The sequence below is a fragment of the Fusarium sambucinum genome, chromosome I (genome assembly GCF_050947815.1).
Source record: "Fusarium sambucinum isolate potato_lamoka chromosome I, whole genome shotgun sequence".
Classification (NCBI taxonomy): domain Eukaryota; kingdom Fungi; phylum Ascomycota; class Sordariomycetes; order Hypocreales; family Nectriaceae; genus Fusarium; species Fusarium sambucinum.
Genome location: NC_139294.1, coordinates 482403 through 505116, shown reverse-complemented (window position 1 = coordinate 505116; position 22714 = coordinate 482403). Strand labels below are relative to the sequence as shown.

Sequence of the window (22714 nt, the reverse complement as noted above, 5' to 3'; positions counted from 1 at the left end):
GTTATGACCCTTATTTGTATAAAGCAAATAAATACTTATTATCTTAATCTACCTTGAGTTAAAACTAGTAGTTGTGTGGTAAGGAAAATGAGACTTGCAGGCAATGACAGTAAGAAGAATGTTCTATGAGAAAGAATATAATCTAATATATTACCTCAAACCTGGAGCTTCCATCCTCCTCCACTATTGATCAATATCCCTTCAGAGGCCTTTCCAACCTTGGTTCTAATCCCCCACGACTGCGACTTCTCAGCCATCCGTGTTTCCTGAGATCTGTTCTCCTGAAGGGCAAAGAGCTCAGCAGCATTAGAGCTCTTGACGACATCGACGCCTATCCTGGCAGTGTGGATTACGATGGCAACGACAAAAGCGACAGTGAAACCAACTTGAGCAGCTAGTAATGTCAACCACTGCCAACGTACAAACATATAGGTCTCTCGATTGAAACTATCCCCTCTCACAGAGCTCTGAGTATCAGCGGATCTGATGCTGCCATCGCGTTAGTCAATTAGCAGATATGATGCGATCCGAAGACTTACAATCCTGTCATTCCTTCAGCGATGTTATTAACATAAGTCTGTAGGTTTTTCCAAGTAAGATTGTCAAATTCCTCATCGGGTGTTGTAGGGTTAACGCCGCTCATGAGATTATATCCAAACTGATACGCTAGTCCCAAGGAGAAACGATTATTTAGGTCAGAAGACCAAGAGCCAGAGAAAGCATATCGGAAGTCTTTATCGATCAGGGCATGGATTGATGAGGTGGTAACGTTGAAAGATCCCTGTCCTTTATCATCTGAGAGAATAAAGGAGTTCCATGTACTGTTGTCGTTCGAGGTAGAGTTGGAAGAGCTGATGTTGACAAAAGATTCTGATATCGTCGTGCTATCTATACCATCCTTGACTTGGACGGTATAATTCTGAACGCAAAAATGCCATATCAGCTCCATGGCTCGAAATCGCGTCTTCATGTTGGGACTGGCATTGCTGTGGATGATAAAGAAATGTGCAACTGTTGCTTCTTTAACATCAGTATCCCAGTCCGATAACATCCTTCGTTTCGGAATGCTATCGTCATCTTCGGGTTGCTGGCGAACGGGGGATGAGATATTCGTCATAACGTGAATCTTGTCTGTAAAATTCAAAAACCCCAAGCCGTTAGGCAATGAGGCATTGTATAATCTCACCCCGTCTACGCCTTCCGTAGGCCCAGATACGTTAAGATATTCAGTGACATTCTTTATGCTAGCGCAAAGACCAAGAGATAAGACCGGTGGCCATTCGCATTGCATTGTAGAACAGGTGGGTTCAATATGAGGAAGTGTTTGGTTGACAGTATAGAAAGCTGCTTGATATGCACCTCGTGTGACACCCTCAAACACATCCTGATCTGACCATCATCATCATTAGCATTGCTCTTTTGATGGTTTGGGACGGTACATACTTTCGAGACCAGAGTCTAACAAGGACTGGGGGAAGGATCGAGAAACTTGTACGGAAGCAGTTCCATTTGGAACGAGAATATTCTCAGGCCGATAGGTTATTGTCGATTGTGTAACAAACGATGTAGCAATTCCCGTCGCCCAAACAAGAGCTGCAACAGAACTGAAATAAATAAACCTGCGATAACAGAATAAGTAACCACAACCTCATCCTTATCCAATACGTTGTCCAACATACCCTCCTCTGGTTTTTGGTACCAGGCACATAGCGCCCCACGGACCTCTACTCGCTTGATCAAAATCATGCAAATGTTTCAACGGCCGTCTCCCTGTTGCAAACCAGTTCCACTTTAGCTGCGACAGTCCCTCCTCTATCGGAACAATAACCATAGCACGACAAACAGTCGAGAGGAGTGCGATCAGGGTATTCACCGTGAGTCCTAATGGCCATTCTGGAAGCGGATGATTATCGAAGTGGAATAACACAGCAACCAGGGCTGCGAAGAATGAGAGTGCAAGAGCGCACCAGATGAACTCCGCGAGCCATGGTCTCACATGACGCCGTGCCGTCTTCATCAATACTTCATTACCTGCCATTGTAGGTTTTTCCGACGGAATATAGGTGTACTGTTGTCGTTTCGTTTTGGCGATGTGAGTCTTGTCGGTGGATGTCATATTCATGCTTTAATCCACAGTCATAGGCCGAAGAAGACTCGTAGTCGCTGAATGTTATAAGATGGGAGGTCATGTACTTGTTTTGATGTACCAACAATTTAAGGACGAGCTGCAACACAGTCACAGCCAAACTTAGCTTCGCCTGGGAAATGCTCTTGGAAAAACCACTACTATGTATGACAAGCCACATCGGCGGAGTTTATATGGAAACCTGGAAACCAATACTGTCGCAATACTCACCGATTGATCCTTGATTGGTAGCGAATAGGTTATCAAGATTAGACATGTCTGAACCCGTAACCCAAAACAGGGATATCTTTCAATGCAAAAAGCAAATCATCTGTAGCGCAACACCATACCGGATTTGGTTCCAAGGTGCGCGACCCTTGTCCAATGGTGCCGCTAAACGTAGGGCTGCTTACTGTATCCTGCCAACGTTGGTCTTTGACTAGGAAACCGGACCATGTTCACTAACCCCTCCTTTCTACCCTGTTGAATTCTTACTGCATGTTTTGTCTTGGCAGTAACAGTAGGCAGATTACCTACCCGCCTTGATTCAATAGCATCGGAAAATGGTATCACTGAAGGGTTCAAATCATCAATTTAGATTACTTCCTGTCTAAGATATAAACATTATTCTAGTCGATATCTCTCGTTCCAAACCACCATTTCCTCGCTTGACGCACAATCCCATCCCATCCCAAAATACTATCTGCCTTGGAATCAGTAGCCTCCACATGACTCAAGTTCGCCAGAAATATTGACGGGTATGACGCCATGTATGGCTGTGCCATGAATCTCTCCATGAAGGAAGACTCGAGGATCACCGGTTGATCTTCCCCTTCGTGAGGGAAGTACGGCGACGCCGTGAGATATCGTATTGCAATCCCCAAGGGAAAGGTAGAGGCTAGGACTGCATAGCTTCCGCACTGCGATTGGTGACAAAGAGGTATGGCGTATAGAATCTTGTGTGCGTACAATGTAGGGTTTCGTGGATGTTCGAATTGCCTTTCCCCTTGATGTGCAAACGGAACTTGCGCCTCACGTGCCAAAACTTCTGGCATGTCTACATGTTGTCGTGAAAAATACATCGTGGTGTAAAGAATGATGCAGCAACTCCAGTATAAGTAGCTCGGTTGTAACACAGCGATATCCTCATCAGTCTGTAATGATGGGAGCTCTCGTCGCCCCACTACCGTGCTGTCAAGTAGATGAAACGCATCAGGCATAATGTCTTTCCATTTCACCAAGATCCGCTCGAGTTGTAAACATTGACGTACAAGCTTTTCAGTAGCTTCATAGGATTCTACCTTATTCGGATCGAGGTCCCTAAGCAAGTCCAAATCTTGAAGAAGTCCAGGGATCTGGACTAGTACATCAGTCAGTAAATCAAGAGGCGATTTCTTGCGATTCTTCCACGGTAGAAGCATCCAGTCTTCTTCACTGAAGAATGAACGTTTTCGCTCAGTCACACAGTGGATGTACTGTTCAAAGGTTAGTAAACATTGAGCCGGATAAATATTCCGGCAGCCTGTACATACCGAGACGACCCTGCTATCCGCCAGCAGATGCCGTGCCGGACCTTCCCAGTATCCACAAGGCCCTTTGGCTTGGAAAATTGCCATTTCGCCATCACTATGGGCCTTGTAGCTGTCAATCTGCTGCTTTGGCCCTGATGCAACTACTCCCTTTGCTCCATATCGAATCTTGTTAAGTAAGTCACCAACTGATACACTAGCAAGTATGAGGTGAGGGGGGCAAGAAGTACCTCATAGAACCGGTAGAACCGTACTGCGGCGATCAAGCCGTTGCTTGTAGCTCTCTTAGGATCACGAATTGCCATAGCAGTTTCCCCAAGGCCCGCACGATATGCTTCAAATGCTTTTGTCCGTAGCTGTTGATTATCGTCTCGCTCCGCTAATGCAGCAAGGCCATGCGCCAAAGTGATGAGCTGCAGGGATTTCTCAGATCCACTCAGATACTCATGGTATCTAACCCAGCCAACAGGGGATAGTTGAGACGTGGTAGATGAGAGCATACGGCCATTAGGAAGGTACGCCGAGAGAAAGAGGCCGATGTATTTGGTGTCCCTCGCACTTCTGACCAATGAGTCGCACAAGGTAATACTGCCTGACTCGGCTGGTGCCCGAATGGGATTATGAGCCTTGGTATAGGTGGCTAGCTTCTTGCTCGTGGTATTAATCCAGATGTGAGGCTGATCGTAGCCTTCGCAGACGTAGCCCGCTGAGATACACCGCTGACAAAAAGGCTTCTTCTTATCGCACTAGGGGGACAATGTGATTAACATTTGCACAACAGTAGATGGTAAGTGGTTAACTCACTCCCTTCTTCCTTCTGCGACAAGTCGAACAGCCTCCCACTTTCGCTGGGACGCCGACCATGATAGACAAGGGAGGTAGCGTGTAGTATGTAGACGTCCGGTCAACGTCACAAGGCAACACTGGAAGTCAAGACAGTCAAATGGACATGACTGTTGCGCGCACTTTGTAGGCCTTTTAGGTTAAAATCGCATGAACCCACATTTAGGGCAATATCTGTCGATTGGGTGATGACAGCTTACTTCATATTCAGCCCCGGCTTGGCGCTTACACTGATGTGTTTTCAAGTTTATGATCCCTGCACTGGAGATGATCTTCACGACGCTCCACATTTCTGTCAAAGTACTATCCTGCGCATCTGACACTCGCGCACCTTAATTCTCTTTATAGTAATAAAGTGACTACCTGAATATTGTAACAATACAACCTCGCATCTTACACTATGGACGTTGGCAGTGAAGAAATTGTTCTTTTTGATGCAATTTTAATTAGTAACTTGACGTCAGATGGGGCTGACAATGAATTTGCGTAGAACTGCAACATAGAAGTAAATTCAAGACCAAGGCTGTGATCGTATATATATATGTGTACTCATACAATACTCAGAACTTCAACAACGATCTTGTTCCTTCCCAAATACCAGCTTTCACAAGAGAACAAGTCTCCAAACACAGTTCTCAACATGGGTTCATCAACCCGCCCCCCAGCCAACCGCTTCGTTGCCGTAGCTCGTCATGTCTACAACCCCATCGGCTTCAGCAAAGGATACAATTTCGTCCTGTGGTTCATCTTTGCCGGTGGTCTACTAGGTTTTATATGCGCTCGAGCCCCCTACTTCGACTACGATGGCGTTTTTTGTAAACCTGACTCCAACGGTGGTTTCTTTGGCGCTGCAGCTGGCGAATGCTGGTCTTATGCACAAGAGTCCCACCTCAAGTTTGGTATCAAGATGCATTTGTGGACTGTCCTTCCTGCTGGGTTCCTCGCCTTTCTTCAATTCCTTCCCATCCTTAGACACAAGGTTATACTCTTTCATCGGATTAATGGCTACATCACCATTCTGCTTAGCATTGTGGGGACAGCTGGTGCTCTGATGATTGCGCGTGTATCCTTTGGTGGAGGTGCAGATATACAGGCTGCTGTTGGATTGCTGGCCATTTTGTTTGTTGGAAGTCTACTCGTTGCTTTATACAACATCAAACGGCTACAATTGGAGCAGCACAGGGCTTGGATGTTACGAGCTTGGTTTTATGTAAGAGACATTCAATTTGTCAATCGATTGAATATTGAACACTGACGGTGAACAGGCTGGAGCTATCATATCCTGTCGACTTGTCATGTCCAGCGCGGCCATGATCATCTCCAAATGGGGAGAGGTATACAAATCTTTCTCGTGCGATAAACTAGCTTCATTTTACCAAGACGATGAACAAGGTTTTATGCAGAAATACCCGACATGCAATTCCACCGATGGATGGGTTGCAGTGAGGGCAGATATTATTGGCGGAGAAGGAGAAAACGCAGCTGCAGCAATGCACGAAACCTTTGGAATGGCGGTTTGGTTAGCCCTGGCCCTGCACGCTATTGGGGTCGAGATATACGTAAGCAGTCACGTATCCATTGTTTCACTGCCATGATTAACTCAGCTTTATGATAGCTTCGCTTGACCCCCGCTGAGTCTGAAAGACTTCGAAACATCTCCTACAAACGCCAGATAGAGGCTGGATTTAAGAATCCTGGCAGTGCTGGGTTGACTATTGATCGTCTCGGAGACTCCACTGCTTGGGAACCCGTTAGTGGGAGGAGTCAGCGAGATTCAGCATATGCTTTGGTTGACCATGTTGGAAGGACAGACCTCAATCCCTCACGCTCCGAATCTGTCTTACTACAGCCCGGCCATACGCAATACGATCCATACATGCCACATGCCTGATGGATGCGTGAGAGACCCGTCGACTTCCCAGATGGATTCATCATCCTGACATCACAAAACTGGATTCATCCACTGCGTGTTGGCAAACGTTATTTTCGTATATTTATTAACTTGCGTCTAAATATCATAAATCTTTGAAGACTCTATGCGTATTCTACTTCAACTGCAAACTTGTCATCTTTCTCATTGACCAGAGTAACCGTGATACCCCATCCAGGTACCTTGTATGACTTCACACCACTCATAGTAAGAGTAGCGTCATTCATTGGCTCCCAACCAGAAACCTCACTGCCACAACTATCTGAACCAGGCGTGGCATCTATCACACGGATAGGTCCCTGCCCTGTACTAAGGGTCGTATCAATAGTATAGAGGAGAACACCTGGCGCACAGATCTTCTCATCAAGACCCTTTGCCACGCGCGCTTCAGCAACAAGAGCAGAAGTCTTGTTGGTAGCCACGACGATAGCCTTGGTGCCACCTCCTTGGGTCGCCAAAGGTGTAAGAGTATGTCGGGTAGTGCCGCGTTCGAGGATACAGTCGACGTCCTCATCCTGTAACCAACCCAGCCTCCATTTATCCCATGCGAAATAGTCAGAAGCCACTCCTCCGATGTTACCCATAACATCCCAGCCACCAACGTATTCGCCAGTGGACAAGTTATCATCGAGAGGGTATAGATCGGGCAGACACATCGAGTGACCTGTCTCATGGTTCATCGCCTTATAGCCCCAGAAATAAGGATCAACACCAAAGGTGATGGCCCTCTTGGACACCATTGTGCTGTTTCGCGTAAAAGCACCAAAGCTTGAGGCCAAAGAGCGACCAAACCAGGGGTTGTTGCGAGAAGTGACGATGTAGAGGATGTCTGTCACGGCCGGAGGTGGGTTTTCGCCATTATTCATGTATGCGTCCAATGCATCCTCGACGTATGCATAATGTTGTTGGTTACTAAAACCTGCATCCCAATTGTAGGACTGGGCAGAATGAGGCATGCGATAGAACTTGGTCGTGTCGGCGGTGATGTTGAGTGCAAGCTGACCATAGCTGGATTCCTGGAACCACTTGTTTGCATCGGGAACCAGGTAATCGTAATTCTCCTGAGGAGAATCCTCAGTGGCTTCGGCGTCGGAGAAGTCGACAAAGATCATAAAGCCCTGGATGGTTCCAGTGCTGGGGACGCAGTCGGCCATAAAGCCGTGGCCGACATTTAGCCATGCATAGGTTCTGGGTAGCTTGCAACTCGGAACCCACGGAGTATCATCATCAGGGAACGTTCCATTGATAATTCCGGTTCCATTATTGTTTGGATCCAAGGGTAGCGTTTGGTTGTTAGGTAGAGTAATGTTTGTTGCTGACTGTTGACAGATGGAAGATGCCAGTGCCGCTGGTAGAACCAGCGACAGTAATGTGGCCTTGGAAATCATGATGAATTTTCTCAAACAATGAGAGTTTGATGTGCTCTGAATATCATGCTGGATTTTCATTCTCTTTATAGAGCCATATTTACTCCTGATCCGTATTTAAAATCTACCGAGGCCACTAGGCCAAGTAGTTGATACCTCAAATAGACTAGTTAGACTTGTCAAGATCTAGCGTTAAGCTTAAAGTGGGACAAGTTGAGGAATACGAACATTTGAAACCCGGGTCCCTGGCTTGTTAACCCTGGCAATATCCATATAATCTCGTTCTTAATGCGTACTCGTAAACGATCGTTCGTTCTTCACGATCCTTGTTGATATCGCATAATCGTTCATTGTACGGATACTCCGTAGTGCTTAAATTTCAGTTGGGCCTTTTACAGGGGGAAACCCAGCCTCCCCCAGAAGTCGACACCGCCAGTCTTTTGGTTATGTAACTACTAGTCGATCTTACCTACCCTGTACAAATACAATAATTACCTACATTATTCATAATACAGCATGGCAGTTTCTCCCTGAATTGACTTCTTCGGATTGCTGCAATGGCTTCACCTAGTGCAACGATGAGATATTCGTCTTGAGATAGAAGTATTGGGTATAGATTGGTTAATGGCGTTTCAAGACACGAACGACTCATCGAGGTACTCTTGAAATTGGCGTAAATTGCAATGGCGAAAAAATGCGAGAGGGTGGTGATCAAAGTAATGAAGGTGTTCCAGACATGCAAGAGAAGGAAAAGAGAGAGACAGGGAGAGACATGTGAGGCGCGTGTTCACACTATAAAAGGCCCTCGAAACGCATGAGGCTGACAATGACGGCTGATCAATGCGTAACGAGCTGTACAATTGTACGGCGAATTTGCGCGTCAGATATCCGAAGTTTAGTTTCCCTCCTAGTGTAGACTCTGAAAATTGCACTGAAATTGCTAAGAGACAGTGCTAAAAGTCTTTTGATCACGAGACGCTAAGAGACAATGATCACCTCCGCCCGACATCCGAGAAGGACCCGCCATTTCATTTGCCTCTTTATGCCAAATACGATCTAGGGGTGAGTTGCAGGGTAAATTGTTATGGTTCAATTACTTTATAGCTTAGATTATTTTAGCCAACTTAGTTTAAGCCTGAGTCTTTGAAGTTCAACAACTCTAATGGTCGCCGATATGCATATCCATCAGAGATCAACCATCGACGTCGAGTCGACGCTCGCGTCTCTCACTCTTGCTGAGAAAATATCTCTTCTATCAGGTCAGTATGCAAAAAGTATTGAGTATGTCTACACTCACTGACAATTGGAAGGGTCCGACTTTTGGCACTCTGCCACTATCCCATCTAGGGGAATCTCTGCTGTCAAATGCACCGACGGCCCCAATGGTGCTCGTGGCGGTCGATTCTTCAATCCAGTGCCAGCACTATGTATACCCTGCGGAACCGGCCTCGGTGCAACATGGAACCCGGAACTTCTCTATGCAGCAGGTCAGCTTCTCTCTAGAGAGTGCGAAGCAAAAGGCGCCCATGTATGGCTAGGTCCGACAGTCAACCTTGTTCGAGGCCCTCTCAACGGTCGCGGATTCGAGAGTTTCTCTGAAGACCCTCATCTAAGTGGAGTGCTAGCTACGGCTATCATCAACGGAGTACAGAGTCGAGGTACAGCAGCAGCCTTGAAGCATTTTGTTGCCAATGATCAAGAAACTGCCAAAATGTCAACCGATATCTGCATGTCGGAAAGGGCACTGCGAGAAGTCTATCTCAAACCTTTTCAGATGGCAGTTCGAGATGCTAAGCCAAAAGTTGTCATGTCATCATATAATAAAGTGAATGGAGTTCATGTTTCTGAGAGCAAGAAGCTTTTGCAAGATATTTTGCGAGGGGAATGGGGTTATGATGGGCTGGTAATGAGTGATTGGTAAGAACACCATCTCGACTTCTAACTTCCAAGACTAACAAGACTAGGTACGGTACATATGGCTGTACTGATTCTCTCAACGCCGGTGTGGATATTGAAATGCCCGGTCCTTCCCGACATCGTGCAGACAAAGCTATAGTCGCAGTCGTTTCGGGAAAGGTTAGTAGAAAGACGATAGACGATCGAGCAAGAAAGGTTCTTGAACTAGTCAACAATACGGCAACAGCACGAGTATCGACAAAAGAAACAACTAGAGACTCACCAGATGATCGAGCTCTCAACAGACGGCTAGCTACAGAGAGTGTCGTCCTTCTCAAAAACTCAAGCAATCTCCTACCACTTCAGGCTCAAGATTGCGAGGATGTCGCTATAATAGGACCGAATGCCAAACTTCCCGCTGCTTGTGGTGGAGGAAGTGCGAACTTACGGCCATACTATACAAGCTCGGTCTTCCAAGGGATTAAAAACCAATTGCCCACGAATGCAAGGATTCAATTCGAGCCTGGCGTTTTTGGACACGTTTTACTCCCATACTTCACCGGAGATCATGTCACCGATGAGAACGGAAATCAAGGTGTTTCCATCTCTTTCTTCAACGAACCAGAGTCTGCTGTCAACAGAAAACCTTTTGACCAACAAAACATACCAGATACGACTTACCAACTAATGGACTATAACCACCCTGATAAAAATGAAACTTTCTACATGTCGATGAAAGCCAACTTCAAACCCGAGATTGATGGATTGTATGAATTTGGTCTTGCTAGCTATGGTACCTCGAAATTATACATCAACGACCAACTTGTCATTGATAACGAGACAGCACAGACCCATGGTGGAATGTTTTTCGGGCATGGGTCTACAGAAGTGCGTGGATTGTACGAGATGGATTCAAACCAAACTTATCGCCTACGAGTTGAAACTGGTAGTGCATCGACATCAAGGACTAGTGGTGGTTCGTTCATTCCCATCCCTGGAGGAGCCTGTCGTCTTGGCGGCTGTCTCAAGCTTGAGCCAGCAGAAGGTATCAGGCGTGCAGTTGCAGCAGCAAAAAAGGCCAAGCACACTTTCATCGTTGTCGGTCTCAACGCAGATCTGGAAAAGGAGGGTAAAGATAGAGAGTCAATGTCCTTACCACCTCACGTCGACGACCTAGTATCAGCCGTCCTGGAAGCCCAGCCCAACGCCATTGTGGTAACTCAAGCTGGAAACCCTATCGAAATGCCATGGCGCCATCAGACCAAGACTATCCTTCATAGTTGGTATGGCGGAAACGAGGCGGGTAATGCTATCGCGGATGTGGTATTTGGTAAAGTCAATCCGAGTGGAAAGCTCCCAATGACCTTTCCAAGCCGACTCCAAGACGGACCCAGCTTCTTGAGTTTCGGCAGTGATAATGGTAGGATCTACTATGCTGAAGATGTATTTGTTGGTCATCGCTGGTTTGAAGCACGAGGTATCGAAGTAGCTTTTCCGTTTGGGTAAGTCATCATCTCGACGGTTCTTTATTCATTTACTAATATGGCCAAGTCACGGTCTTAGCTACACAACATTCTCTACATCCGAGATCACGATGAAGGAGAATGATGTACAAGTTAATGTCGGAAATACCGGATGTATGGCTGGCGCTGAGGTGCTCATGCTGTACATATCCTTTGACGATTTCAAGTCGGGCAAAAAGTCGAGATTCTTACGGCCTGTTCGAACACTCGTCGGTTTCCAAAAAGTCTTTCTTGAGCCGGGTCAAGAAGCCTCGATTGTTTTGACCTTGGACAAATACAGCACAGCGGTGTGGGATGAGATGGCGGACAGTTGGCTGTGTGAAGCGGGGACATATACGGCTTCTGTTGTGAGCTCGAGCGGAATTTTGGAAACTACCTTTGTTGTAGAACAGGACATGTATTGGAGCGGAGCATAGGTTAGATGGATTCATTGCAGGGTATGTATATATATAGACATTAATTACGTATAAATAAAGTAACCTCCGGGTCTTTAAAAAGTATCGGCATCAGGCATGGTCCAGTCACCATAATTGAGAGGCCAAAACGAGTCCATAAACACATCTGGTTGCCCAGAACCATACTGTCCATGAAGCCCGATGGCCAAAAAGTTATCCAGCTGAGGTTCTTCATCTCCAAAATACCCACTAAAGTCGGTTGCCTCTGATTCCATCGCCTCGGAAGGATGAGACGTGACATTGATGGGACCAAAGTCCGAATTAGCCGCCACTGAGATTTCTGCTGTGACGCGTTCCGACGAGTGCGTAGCAATTGACGAGGTCCCAGCTTCAGTTGTATGATCTTGCTCTTCTGGTTGGAAGTTCAAATTTTGAACGACTTCTGTGACGCTGTGCTTGGAAAATACCTCCCGTACTTGCGAGTTGCCCTCAGCTACCTGCGGTCGTGAAAATATATTGCTTTCAGACTCTTCCTCATCCCAGATTGACGGACACGCGTACGGCCCATCTCTGATTCTTTGTGCATCATTCACTAAATCATTTATACCCTTTAGTAATATTGCCGTTGTGGGTAAAAGCGCAGCTTGTTCTTCAACCGCTTGCGAACAAGCCGTCAGTCTTGCAACAAGTTCCATCTGAGGCATATCGCCCATAGGATACTGTCCGAGTCTTGAGATAATCCTCGCAGAGTGAAACGCACACATAGCCATAGAAGGATCACTGATTAATTCAGAGCCTCCCACAAGTTTTGGAATCTCAAGGATTTTGGATACAGAAACAGCATGGAAGAGACACTTTTCACGACAAGACGCTGTGAACTCGGGCGACATTCGTAAAATTTCCGAGGCAGGAAGACCTTCTCGGAAACCGGGGATAGTGAAGCGGAAAAGATCGCAGTGTGTTTGGTGATACCAAGCATGCAGCATCAGGAATGGTGTACGGGAAGGTGAGAATGCGCGTAGCGAGAATGCTGTCCGGTCCAAATTATAGCGTGCTGGTAGCGAAGCAGAAAATTGGCGCAGTTCGTTTTCGATGGATTCGACGGCTACTAGACATTGTTCGATCGGCTTTCGGTGGTTTGTAATCGTCAGAGTAAGTCTATGAGAGTCAGTTGGCACAGGTAAAGAGAGATACAATGTTGTTACCTTTGTACACGATTCCGAATGTCCAGAACTCGGATGCAGTAGCCTAGAAGGCCTACACTGGTTGTATCAGGATGTGAAGGTGGATGAAGAAGTTCAGTAGTGACTGGCATGTCCATGGAAAAGGACTTTTCGTTACACGGCAGTCGGATATAGAGAGTCTCGGAAGTACAAGCCGTAAATTCCGCCTTTCCACTCGAATACAGCGAGTCCATGATGTAAATGGACCACATCAACCGTCGTCTCCGCTCTTGTACTAAGAACTTTTGTCGCGTATCCTCATGATTGAGTCGAAGGATATAAGCAAGTCGTGAAGTCAGTGCCATGGACACAAGCATCTTACTAACGCGCTGGGAAAGGTAATGATCCAGTGTGATGAGTAACCATGCTTCTACATCTGATATTTGTGGCTGAGAGAGTTGCTGCAGGAGACGTGACTCGGCGTCTTGAATCCATTTTCTTGCCGTGTTGCGATGCTCAGAACTGCCTGGGTGTATGAAACGAGATGTGATACCGCATATTGCCGACAGGACGCATGGGTTCAGCTCATTCTTGGACCATGATTGGAGAAGAGTTGCTCTATGGAGGAATCCGTAGCATGGAATTGGGTGGATGAGATCAAAGTAGGCGTCGATGTGTTGTTTGACTGTTTGTTTGTTTATTCCGAGGTCCCTTATCACGATGAGACATGTATGTATAGAACTTGGTCTTTGGGAAGCTTACAATGGTAATTGTTGAGGCATCTGCATTGATACGGATGACGCATTAGGTTGTAAATGAGTCTGTGTTGGGCGACTCGAGTCTCCAGCTGGCGATACAAACTCGGATGAGTCTGACGTTCCAGCCTGGGGCGACTGCGTCGAGTCATTTACCTGAGATCCTGAAGATGTCGGGTAATGGCAATCAATGCCGCGGTCCAAGCATCGAGAACATGTCGGTCTTTTGCCAGAACACTTCAATTTGCGATCCTTGCACCGAAGGCATGCTCGAGATACCCGTCGTCGCTCCAAAATTTCAAGGTTGCCGTTATTTTCCACAGTTGACGATAGTAAAGAGCATGAAAACTTGAGTCGTTTGCAATTGTCACAACCTCGAGAGTCTCCATCGCATCCTACCTAAAATCCCTATTAACAAACAAATATGGTATAGATGGAAAAAAAACTGCCATACCTTGCGGTTCCGACATTGAGCACATATTTCGGATGTCTTGCGGATGCGCGTACGAGATGCGTTCCTCTGATCAACCATTATCGCGTCGATCCGATAATTTCGGAAGAGAGCTGCGAGAATGGAAGTCGGGCGGAGGAAGAAGAGGAGAAATTTGCCCCAAAACTTAATCTCGTTTGTCAATTCCCCCCGACTTCCGAGCTCGGGATGCACTAGCTACTTTTGATACTCCACATACCCCAGACCTTTACCTTGGTCCCATGGGGAAATCAGGAGAAGTTACCAAGCTAAGCAGTCTTTTCATCGCAGTCTCGACCCGAATTACCTTGTTGTTGGCGCAACTCGTGATACTAAGATTTTGCGGGGGAAGATGCTTTACGATTCATTTGACTGAGTATATCTGTAGCATCACCCCGGCCTCAATTGCCTGTCATCATCCATCAGACATCAGAGTCAAGCAACTGTTCGGTCATCAACCCTTGCCGCACTACACCGACACCATGTTGTCCAACCACAGAATTTTAAAACACTTCAACCGCCATCTAGGCATCGCCTTCGCCGTCATTGCCGTATCGACATTCAATTACGGTTTCGACAATGCAGCCTATAATAACACCCAAGCCATGGAGGCATTCCAGACCCAATTTGGCGAATGGGATGCCGACGCTGGAAAGTACAGCATCCCTCCTTCGTGGCTCGCCTTGTTCAACAGCTTGAATTATATCGGTTTCGGTGCGGGAGTCATCATTGGTAGTCTCGTGAGTGAGCGTTGGGGTCGAAGATGGTGCATGTTTGGCATGAGTGCTTGGGCATTGGTCCCTGCTATCATGGCTGTGACATCTGTCAGCAAGGAGCAAATCATGGCGACCAGAATCCTTAACTGTAAGTTCAGTTTCTGTTCTATTCCGTGTTGTCAACTGACCCTAGGTTAGACATCTATATTGGCATGGAACTCGCCGTTGTTCCCGTCTACCAGTCCGAAATCATGCCACGCGAAATTCGTGGGTTTGCCGTTGGCTCTTACCAGTTCAGCTTAATGGTAAATCTCTTTCTTCAATCCCGTTTTTCTCGCAATCTAACCGTGTCAACAGTCTGGTACCCTCATCGTCGCGTGCGTTTGTAGAGGCACAAGTACTCTGTCAGGCAACCTCTCGTTTCGAATCCCCTTCGGCCTCTTCTTCATCATCCCCGTCTTCGTCATGTGCGCCATCTTCTTCATTCCAGAGGTACAACACCCACACAACTACATCGAACTCATAAGCTAACTAATTAGTCCCCACGATGGTTACTTACGAAAGATCGAACCGAAGAAGCACGAGCGGCGCTTGGTAAACTACGAGAAGGAAAACAGACCGAAGCCGAGATCGACGAGCAATTTGCAGCGCTCCAATATGCGTTGGAACATGAGCCAGAGCAGGGAAACTACCTTGAGCTCTTCCAGGGAAAGAACCTCAAGAGAACTGCTATCGTTGTCGCCATGAACTTTTTCCAGCAGGCGACTGGTCAAGCGTTTGCCTCGACATACGGTGCTATTTTTATTCGAGATATTGGAACTGTCAACCCGTTTACCATGACTATCGTCAATGCAGTTGTCAATCTCTGCTCTGCGTTTGCTGGTCTGTATCTTGTTGATCGGGCTGGTCGACGGTAAGTACTCTTTACCCGAGGTTGAGGAATATTACTAATTTGGTGTAGCCCTCTATTATTGACTAGTGCTGGATGGATGTTCTCAGCAATTGTCACTATGGGCGCCCTGGGAACTGTATCCAATCCATCCTTCGGTGTCAAGTCGGGTATTGTTGCCATGCTCACGTTATTCGGCTCTGGGTTCACGTTCGCCTTTGCGCCTCTCAACTATGTCATCACTACCGAAATCCCTGCTCTCCGTCTTCGAGACGCATCCCAGCGAACAGCCTCTATTGTCAATGTGGTGGCCAACTTCCTTGTCAGCTTCAGCATTCCTTATATGCTCTATGATCAATACGGAGGCCTTGGATCCAAGGTTGGATTTGTCTTTGCGGGTATCCTCGTATTAGCTATCCTCTTTGTTATCTTTTGCATTCCTGAGTGTAAGGGGAAATCGCTTGAGCAGATTGACCGCATGTTCAATGAAGGTATTGCCCTACGCAAGTTTGGCAAGTATAAGCCCGAGGAGATGACAGGTGATGTGGAGGAAGTAATTGAGAAGAGTGGAAAGTAAACTATTCTAATACAGTGTAATTATCTACTCATTTATCAAATTAATTACAACTACTTATTATAATTTCTGTGGCGCTACTGTTATCACTACTGTTCGCGCATTGTTGCATTATTGGCTGTTAAACTTGCGGCTCCTTTGGAGTGTCAGCGTCTAGATCATTCATACTTGCTTTCAAAGGCCTTTGTTCTTGATGCTTAACCAGATCCAGCCTAGTCAAATTCGGTAAAGGCACACTTTTTGCACTACCGCAAGTCTCAGCAAAGGCAATCAAGTATGCTTAATACCCCTGACGACAGCAGGCTTTATTTTGGCACTAATTAAGTACCAACATCATCACTGCTGATCCTATAACCACCACCGCAGAGACTACAACAGCGGCCATTAGCACGACCAGTGCAGCCCCAGCATATACATAACACCCGATTGCAGCGCCTTCGTGATTTATTGCAACTCTACTACGGGCACATTTATACCCCTTCTATATAGTTCTCGATGATATAAGTTTCGAGGATTGTGTACTTCATGAAGTATTCTGAAAATCCCATGTGCAGTGGTGTGGATTATATCAAATCAACCTCCATGTGCAATACGTTCTATATAACTGGCGATTTCGGAAATGATAACAACCGCAATGCCGCATTGAGGCTCTAGTAGTGGGAAGTGTTGTGGTGCTCTTTGTTATCTTCTCCTTGGCTTCTACTGAGTTTAAGGTTGTTTGAAAGACTGGGCATGTACTATTGCCTTTTCATGGAAACATGGCATTTTTAATTCACTTTTTGTGACACCGGCTTCTGTATTTCGTTCTTGCTTTTGTTCCAAGTGACTATAGAAAAGCTTTTTTTTAGATTGAGTTGAAATATAACATTTCTCATATACTCAAGTAAGATGCCTGCAAGCCAAGGCGGATGTCGGCTCCTTACCAAGCCGGCTATTTTATGTCTACTGAATGAACCAACAGCTTTATCGCAAACTCTCCAAATCAGAAGTGAACCCCCCACTGCTAAAAACCTACAACCAACAGTCAACAACCAACAGGCAAATCAGGCCACTGTCTTCAGATTTCCACAGCTGTATTAGGAAGGTGGTTGTGACGATGCCTAAATGCATGCGATGAAGCGAAATTAACTGTACGGCACACTTTGTGTATAACTGACATCAACTCTGCTCTCCAAGACATAACTGCGACGTAAACCATTCATTCATTAATCGTCATGATGGTTGCCATTAAGCGTACGATTCGATTCTACGCTATCTTGGCATTTCTTTTCGCGTTCGTTCTGGCCGAGGATGAATCGGATGAAGTTTACGACCCATCTGCAGAATATGATCCGTCAAACAATTATCGCCCGCGAAACATAACTGGCCTAGGAGATTTTTACAGCTGGGTCGGATCGTGAGTTACAAGGATCAAGAGGGACAGGGAATTAATCTGACAAGAAACAGTTACTATAATGCAACGGCAGAGGTAGAGCTAGAGTTTGTCTTCGGCTGGCAATGGGGCGAGCCATTATGTCCTGTGTGGCAGAATTACACCCATACCGCCAAATTCGATGCCATTCTGAGCATCTTGGAAAGAGGTCACTGGAGTGCGGGAAGCAATTCCGTCATCTTCTGGCTAACACTTCTCCCACAAAACTCGCCGCAGTTCAATGTTTCCAGCTTGACATATAAAGATATGTACGATGGGGAGGACTTTGGTATATCATATCCCATTCTAACTAACGAGTTAGTTCAACTCTAATCTCACATTGTCTTCTTTACTAAACCCTTCTTAGTTTATGGGAGCATAGATGGTATCTCGTCGGTAACCACATAGTACCACCTCCTCGTAATGGCTCTAGCTTTGATGTTTTTGACTTCACTACCAGCCAGATGTCTGATGGGGCTTATAATATCAGTGGTACGGCTGGGCAAGACCGCGAGTACAGGGGTAGCTTATCACAATTCGCAAACTTCACCATGCCAGTCTGTAATTCCACCATACAGACCAACGACGTCAGACTATCGATTGTGGAAAGCTCATATTGGCATACCTATGGTTGGGATGAATATCAATATCCTCATACCAGCATTCAGTTCGATGGTAAAACCGCCAATCTTACGCTAGACGCCTCTTTTTACGCGCAACCGCATATCCATCCCAATCAGACAAGCGCGGGTCCTTCCGCTCAAGGTTTCTTACGCGTTCGCTTCTCCGGCGTTCTAGATGAATATCATTCTGATACTTTGAGCCTCAACGGCAGTACGCCTACATGGTTGCGTACAGTAGGTTTCTCAAATGACTCTTCTAATATTGGATACTCGGAGGGTTTGGAGAATTCAGCAGAGACGGTGAATCTCCGGCTCGCATTTACCTTTGCAGCAACTATCTTGTCGGCTTGTATGTTGCTACTATAGACAAGAGAATACTAGGTTGAATGGTCTATCACGGTTGTCGAATAAATAAATAAATGTTTATTTTGTGTTTGCTATTTACGATGTAGCTGTGTCATAAACTAAATCCCAGAGAGAAACGAGAGTATTGTTTGTAGAGTTCGATTCTTCGTTTTCTATAACCTTCTGTCTAGTAAAGTTGTCGATCTTGACCTCTGGGCTGTGTAATAGCCTGTTTCTGGATGCATGCCTATAATGCCCCTCTGCTCAGACTTCTTCAAGGTCAAATCCATTCAGCCCCTGCTCATCAAGACCTGCCACGATATTTTCAAGACTCGTGTCTCCGTTCGCACGGTACATGGAATCATTGAGGGCATCCCAGAAGAGGAAGTCCTTACCGCCCACTTCCATCAAGAAGAGGCATTCGCCCGTATATGAACATGTACCATAGAGAGGCTTCACGTCGCCATCAAACCCCCGTTCCTGGACCATCTCGGTCATGTCTTCGCCCCAGCGCATGTCGCCACCAATTTCTTCATACACATTGGTCCAGTCATTGGGGGGATTAACCTTCTCAGGTATTAGCCAATTCCGAGGGAGCAGAACAGTGACTTACGTCAGTGTCGGTGACGACGACGCCGTCGACGACTTTGGTATGATTACTCATGGTGGGTATTTATAATTGAGGGATTGATGTGTTTGGTAAGAAGATGCTCACTTGTGACATAAAGATCGCAGTATAGAGTGGTAGTAGGTGGAAGTGGTATATTTATACCATTCAATCTCATGTCAGACGTCACCAGGCATTACTAGTGTGAGATAATCATAAGGGCTGCTTAGCGGTAGGTGCTGATCCCAATATGTAGTTAGCCTCATTCATCACCGTACGTGGCTGACTAGCTCGGTTTTATCCGCATTGCTGTTTTCCGCATATATAAAGACCCTGTGAGAAGAAGGCTGGGATTTGATTGCTAGAGATGACCTTGGGAACAGGCGAACTTCAAGAACTTTAAGGGCCGCATATCGATCATGTTTCTATTGTATACATGGTTATTAAAGTGGCAGGGAAATAGCCACAGCAAATAGAGTTCAGCATCTTATCAGATTTTTCAGTAAGATATCACATGCCAAAGTTAATCATTGGGACATGTTTCTCTCATTTATTTGATGATGTCAATTAACGGCACAGCACGTTCTCAGCTACGGACTGTCGCCCTTGTTGCATTACCAGGATCTTTGACCTATGATTTCAGCTGAGATTGCGTTTTAAGTAAGGATCTGACGATATTCCTTGGTTGTCGATTAGCAAAGCGGGACATTCTAGCCGGGTTGCAAAACATAACGCCCAAACTAGAAATAGCGTTGTCTATCAACAGGCATGCTGACAGCTGAAAAGGCATGGAGATACTTTGCCAACAACTCTTCTAGGTATGTAGGTTCTCGAACCTTCGCGCGTATCATGGCCGTAATCAAAAGACCTGACACAGTCCAGATTGTTTGTACTGTGATTCGAATGGTCCCTTACAACGATACTGCAGCATCACTGCGAAGTCACGGGCTCGAGACGGAGAAGCTTCCTGGTGTTGTTCTTCGTCAACGTCGGTCTGTTTCCGCGCAAGAGTGGAGCGATGTTATCGGAAAGGTGCTTGCTCGTGGACTGGACATAGTGGGGTGCGAAGATCAAGGGTACCTTTGTGTGGAAGTGTATATATCTCGTCCAATCTCGGACCTTTGTGAACCACCTGTGGAAGAATTGGTGAAGGAACTCCATGATGGTTAATATGATACGCCAGTGTCAAATGTACAAGACCATGAGAGGAAGCTGTTGATTTGCTTTTGACTCAAAAACGAATATTTTCCTTACTATTGAAGTAATATCCTGGATTTTCTTTCGTTATGAGCTTCAGAGGAAAAATATCCTTTTAACAGTTGGCCGACACAGGGTAGCATCAAAGCATCAACAATGAATAAGTCATTGACTAATACCAATATAATTCCGTAAGACGAAGGTGTTGAATAATATACCAATTCAAGATGATTATAATGAATGCAGCACTGTAGAATGGGGGTCGAGGCCCCTTATGGAGAATTTGTCGGCTAGTCTTGGGCGACGACAACCGTCACGGCTGAGCTCAAGCGTAAGAACACCGGAGGCAAGAAGGGCTTCAAGGACTGCTGGGTAAGCGGTCTCCTATTGAAGATACCAAGTTCAGTACTGGCTGTGGCAGGATGCCACCGAGTATGTATGCGATTAATTGTCGGGATTGTGTCGAACATGTATAGGGAAATCATCAACCAGTGTGTTATTGGTGACCACCAATTGAGTGGAACATGAGAATACAACGGTCAGCTGTATCAGTTCAATGGTTACTTCTCTACTTGAAAGATCACCCAAGAGAAATTTTACGTTCTTCTCGTAGCTGAATTGAACCTTGCTCGCAGTCTTGTCTGCTCAATATACGGCTCATTCATAACAGTTTCGCTTTCCAAACCCAGATTATCCATGAACGCCATTGCTACCCGTACAGTAAACAAGTGAAAAGCACCATTCGACTGAATCTCGATGTAACACGATCAAGATTGAGAGGGTTATCCAATTCAGCACCTTTTGTCTTCGTACGTGACATTCCATGTTACCTCCTTGTTGATAATCATCTCATGACTACCTGTCCAAGAGATCTCTTCCTCCGTTATGTCACCCAAGCTTGTCCTCTCGCACTCATGTGTTACTGTTGCTTGATGCGCAATAACGTCGGGCCTCCAATTGCAAGGCCGCCCACTGCTTGATATCGAAGCAACAGACGACATGGTCGATGTAGTGACTTCCGGAAAACTGATCTTAGCCAGCTCTAGATCTTGATGCACAACCGAGTTTCGTGCGTCTGGATTCGTCTCGTCAAAGGCGACGGGAAATCCCCATCCGATGTTGAAAGAGGACATGAAACTCTTGAGGTTGGGTGAGGTAGCGGATAGAAGAGACCATGAAACCATGATCTGTTGCCACATGAGGGTTTTTGTAACCGCGAATAGAGGTTCATCGGCGAGCGGATACTTATTCGCGCATGCCACGTGAACGGCCGCCAGACCGATCAGTGGTAGACGGAATGAAAAGGCAGCGACGACTTGCCACTTTCGACTGTGGCCGATGTTGACAGACCATACTAGTTGCACGATGAGGGCCAGTGTCAGGAGTTCCGTGGTCATATCGAGTGATGCGATAGACAGCCAACGGCCCCTCTATGTGATACTCTTATTAGGTTTGGAAACAATGAAAGGGATTAAGCGCACCTGATGCGGGCATCGTTCAAGATTGTGCACAGTCAACACACTGCTTGGATTGCAATTGACAAGGAACGAAACGCTGGATGCAATGCCCCATATAGCAGTGATAACCATAAGCGCGATGCAAAATGGTTCGCTTTTGCCGGGTCTGCAATCGATGATGCGTCGGATGAGAGCAAGGACCGAACATTTCGCGAATGTTAGTGTCATAATGAAGAAAATGGTCGAGGCGATGAAACACTGAAGACTGGTGAGTGAGATGCTGAAAGTAGATGTTATCGAGTGAAGCGCACCTTTGACGAGATTGCCCATTGCTCTGGTGTCGTGATGTGGTTCTTCTTGCCAAGACCATTCTGTAAACCCACGAACATGGTCACACACTGGCCTATGTGGAGAAGCTGCACGATCGCCACTCAGTCAATACGATGTGTCACCTAATAATATGCAATAAAAATGATAATACTCACAACCGCCACGCCATAAAGCACATCGTCCACCCCAAACATGCGGTATTTGATATAGATTCTCGCCACAGCCACATGCACGGCGTAGATGAGTGACAGGATGGTGAGTATCCACAGATTCCCAGCATGATCATCCGGAGTGATGGGGGATAGACGATTTGACTCATACTCCACCATGGTGAAGAAGCGAGAAAAGAACAAGTCAGAAATGAAAACATGACAATGCGGTCAATGAGTGGAACTCGAAGACTTCTTCAAGGGATAAACAATGTTTATTGATATCTGATTGCATCGCAGTGGCACAATTAGGCTACAAAGAAGAGAGACATGTGTTGGTGCTGACTGTTGGTGATGGTTTCGAGGCTTGACAGTCGGCAGAGACAGCCACGCTATAATTTCGGGCTCGGCATTTCGCCTG

The 22714-nt window shown here is 46.2% G+C and overlaps 10 protein-coding genes across 10 annotated transcripts; 4 read left to right on the top strand and 6 right to left on the bottom strand.

Moving 5' to 3' along the window:
* Window positions 1-155: 155 nt before the first annotated feature.
* On the bottom strand, window positions 156-2116 carry FSST1_002881 (DUF3176 domain-containing protein; the record flags this gene model as incomplete). The annotated part of the gene is made up of 4 exons (XM_083223777.1): window positions 156-489; window positions 540-1389; window positions 1444-1619; window positions 1680-2116. 4 exons carry the CDS (start codon window positions 2114-2116, stop codon window positions 156-158), a joined length of 1797 nt encoding a protein of 598 aa, XP_083086311.1.
* A 638-nt stretch (window positions 2117-2754) lies between these two features.
* FSST1_002880 (Zn(II)2Cys6 transcription factor domain-containing protein) lies at window positions 2755-4518 on the bottom strand (the record flags this gene model as incomplete). The annotated part of the gene is made up of 4 exons (XM_083228910.1): window positions 2755-3600; window positions 3658-3822; window positions 3885-4400; window positions 4459-4518. 4 exons carry the CDS (start codon window positions 4516-4518, stop codon window positions 2755-2757), a joined length of 1587 nt encoding a protein of 528 aa, XP_083086310.1.
* Window positions 4519-5137: 619 nt separating this feature from the next.
* Window positions 5138-6388, top strand: FSST1_002879 (uncharacterized protein; the record flags this gene model as incomplete). Its single annotated transcript, XM_083228909.1, has 3 exons — window positions 5138-5707; window positions 5763-6056; window positions 6113-6388. The coding sequence occupies 3 exons, from the start codon at window positions 5138-5140 to the stop codon at window positions 6386-6388; spliced, it is 1140 nt and encodes a 379-aa protein (XP_083086309.1).
* Window positions 6389-6531: 143 nt separating this feature from the next.
* Window positions 6532-7815, bottom strand: FSST1_002878 (uncharacterized protein; the record flags this gene model as incomplete). Its single annotated transcript, XM_083228907.1, has 1 exon — window positions 6532-7815. One exon carries the CDS (start codon window positions 7813-7815, stop codon window positions 6532-6534), a length of 1284 nt encoding a protein of 427 aa, XP_083086308.1.
* Window positions 7816-8956: 1141 nt separating this feature from the next.
* FSST1_002877 (glycoside hydrolase superfamily) lies at window positions 8957-11629 on the top strand (the record flags this gene model as incomplete). Its single annotated transcript, XM_083223776.1, has 4 exons — window positions 8957-9053; window positions 9105-9711; window positions 9759-11192; window positions 11242-11629. 4 exons carry the CDS (start codon window positions 8957-8959, stop codon window positions 11627-11629), a joined length of 2526 nt encoding a protein of 841 aa, XP_083086307.1.
* Window positions 11630-11703: 74 nt separating this feature from the next.
* Window positions 11704-14058, bottom strand: FSST1_002876 (Zn(II)2Cys6 transcription factor; the record flags this gene model as incomplete). The annotated part of the gene is made up of 4 exons (XM_083228906.1): window positions 11704-12766; window positions 12814-13482; window positions 13534-13925; window positions 13981-14058. The coding sequence occupies 4 exons, from the start codon at window positions 14056-14058 to the stop codon at window positions 11704-11706; spliced, it is 2202 nt and encodes a 733-aa protein (XP_083086306.1).
* A 419-nt stretch (window positions 14059-14477) lies between these two features.
* Window positions 14478-16177, top strand: FSST1_002875 (general substrate transporter; the record flags this gene model as incomplete). Its single annotated transcript, XM_083228905.1, has 5 exons — window positions 14478-14859; window positions 14910-15016; window positions 15069-15203; window positions 15251-15624; window positions 15673-16177. The coding sequence occupies 5 exons, from the start codon at window positions 14478-14480 to the stop codon at window positions 16175-16177; spliced, it is 1503 nt and encodes a 500-aa protein (XP_083086305.1).
* A 1214-nt stretch (window positions 16178-17391) lies between these two features.
* FSST1_002874 (uncharacterized protein) lies at window positions 17392-18574 on the top strand (the record flags this gene model as incomplete). Its single annotated transcript, XM_083228904.1, has 3 exons — window positions 17392-17570; window positions 17621-17902; window positions 17953-18574. The coding sequence occupies 3 exons, from the start codon at window positions 17392-17394 to the stop codon at window positions 18572-18574; spliced, it is 1083 nt and encodes a 360-aa protein (XP_083086304.1).
* Window positions 18575-18817: 243 nt separating this feature from the next.
* FSST1_002873 (uncharacterized protein) lies at window positions 18818-19217 on the bottom strand (the record flags this gene model as incomplete). Its single annotated transcript, XM_083228903.1, has 2 exons — window positions 18818-19120; window positions 19167-19217. The coding sequence occupies 2 exons, from the start codon at window positions 19215-19217 to the stop codon at window positions 18818-18820; spliced, it is 354 nt and encodes a 117-aa protein (XP_083086303.1).
* Window positions 19218-21148: 1931 nt separating this feature from the next.
* On the bottom strand, window positions 21149-22473 carry FSST1_002872 (uncharacterized protein; the record flags this gene model as incomplete). Its single annotated transcript, XM_083228902.1, has 4 exons — window positions 21149-21787; window positions 21839-22072; window positions 22126-22230; window positions 22300-22473. 4 exons carry the CDS (start codon window positions 22471-22473, stop codon window positions 21149-21151), a joined length of 1152 nt encoding a protein of 383 aa, XP_083086302.1.
* Between the last annotated feature and the right edge of the window lie 241 nt (window positions 22474-22714).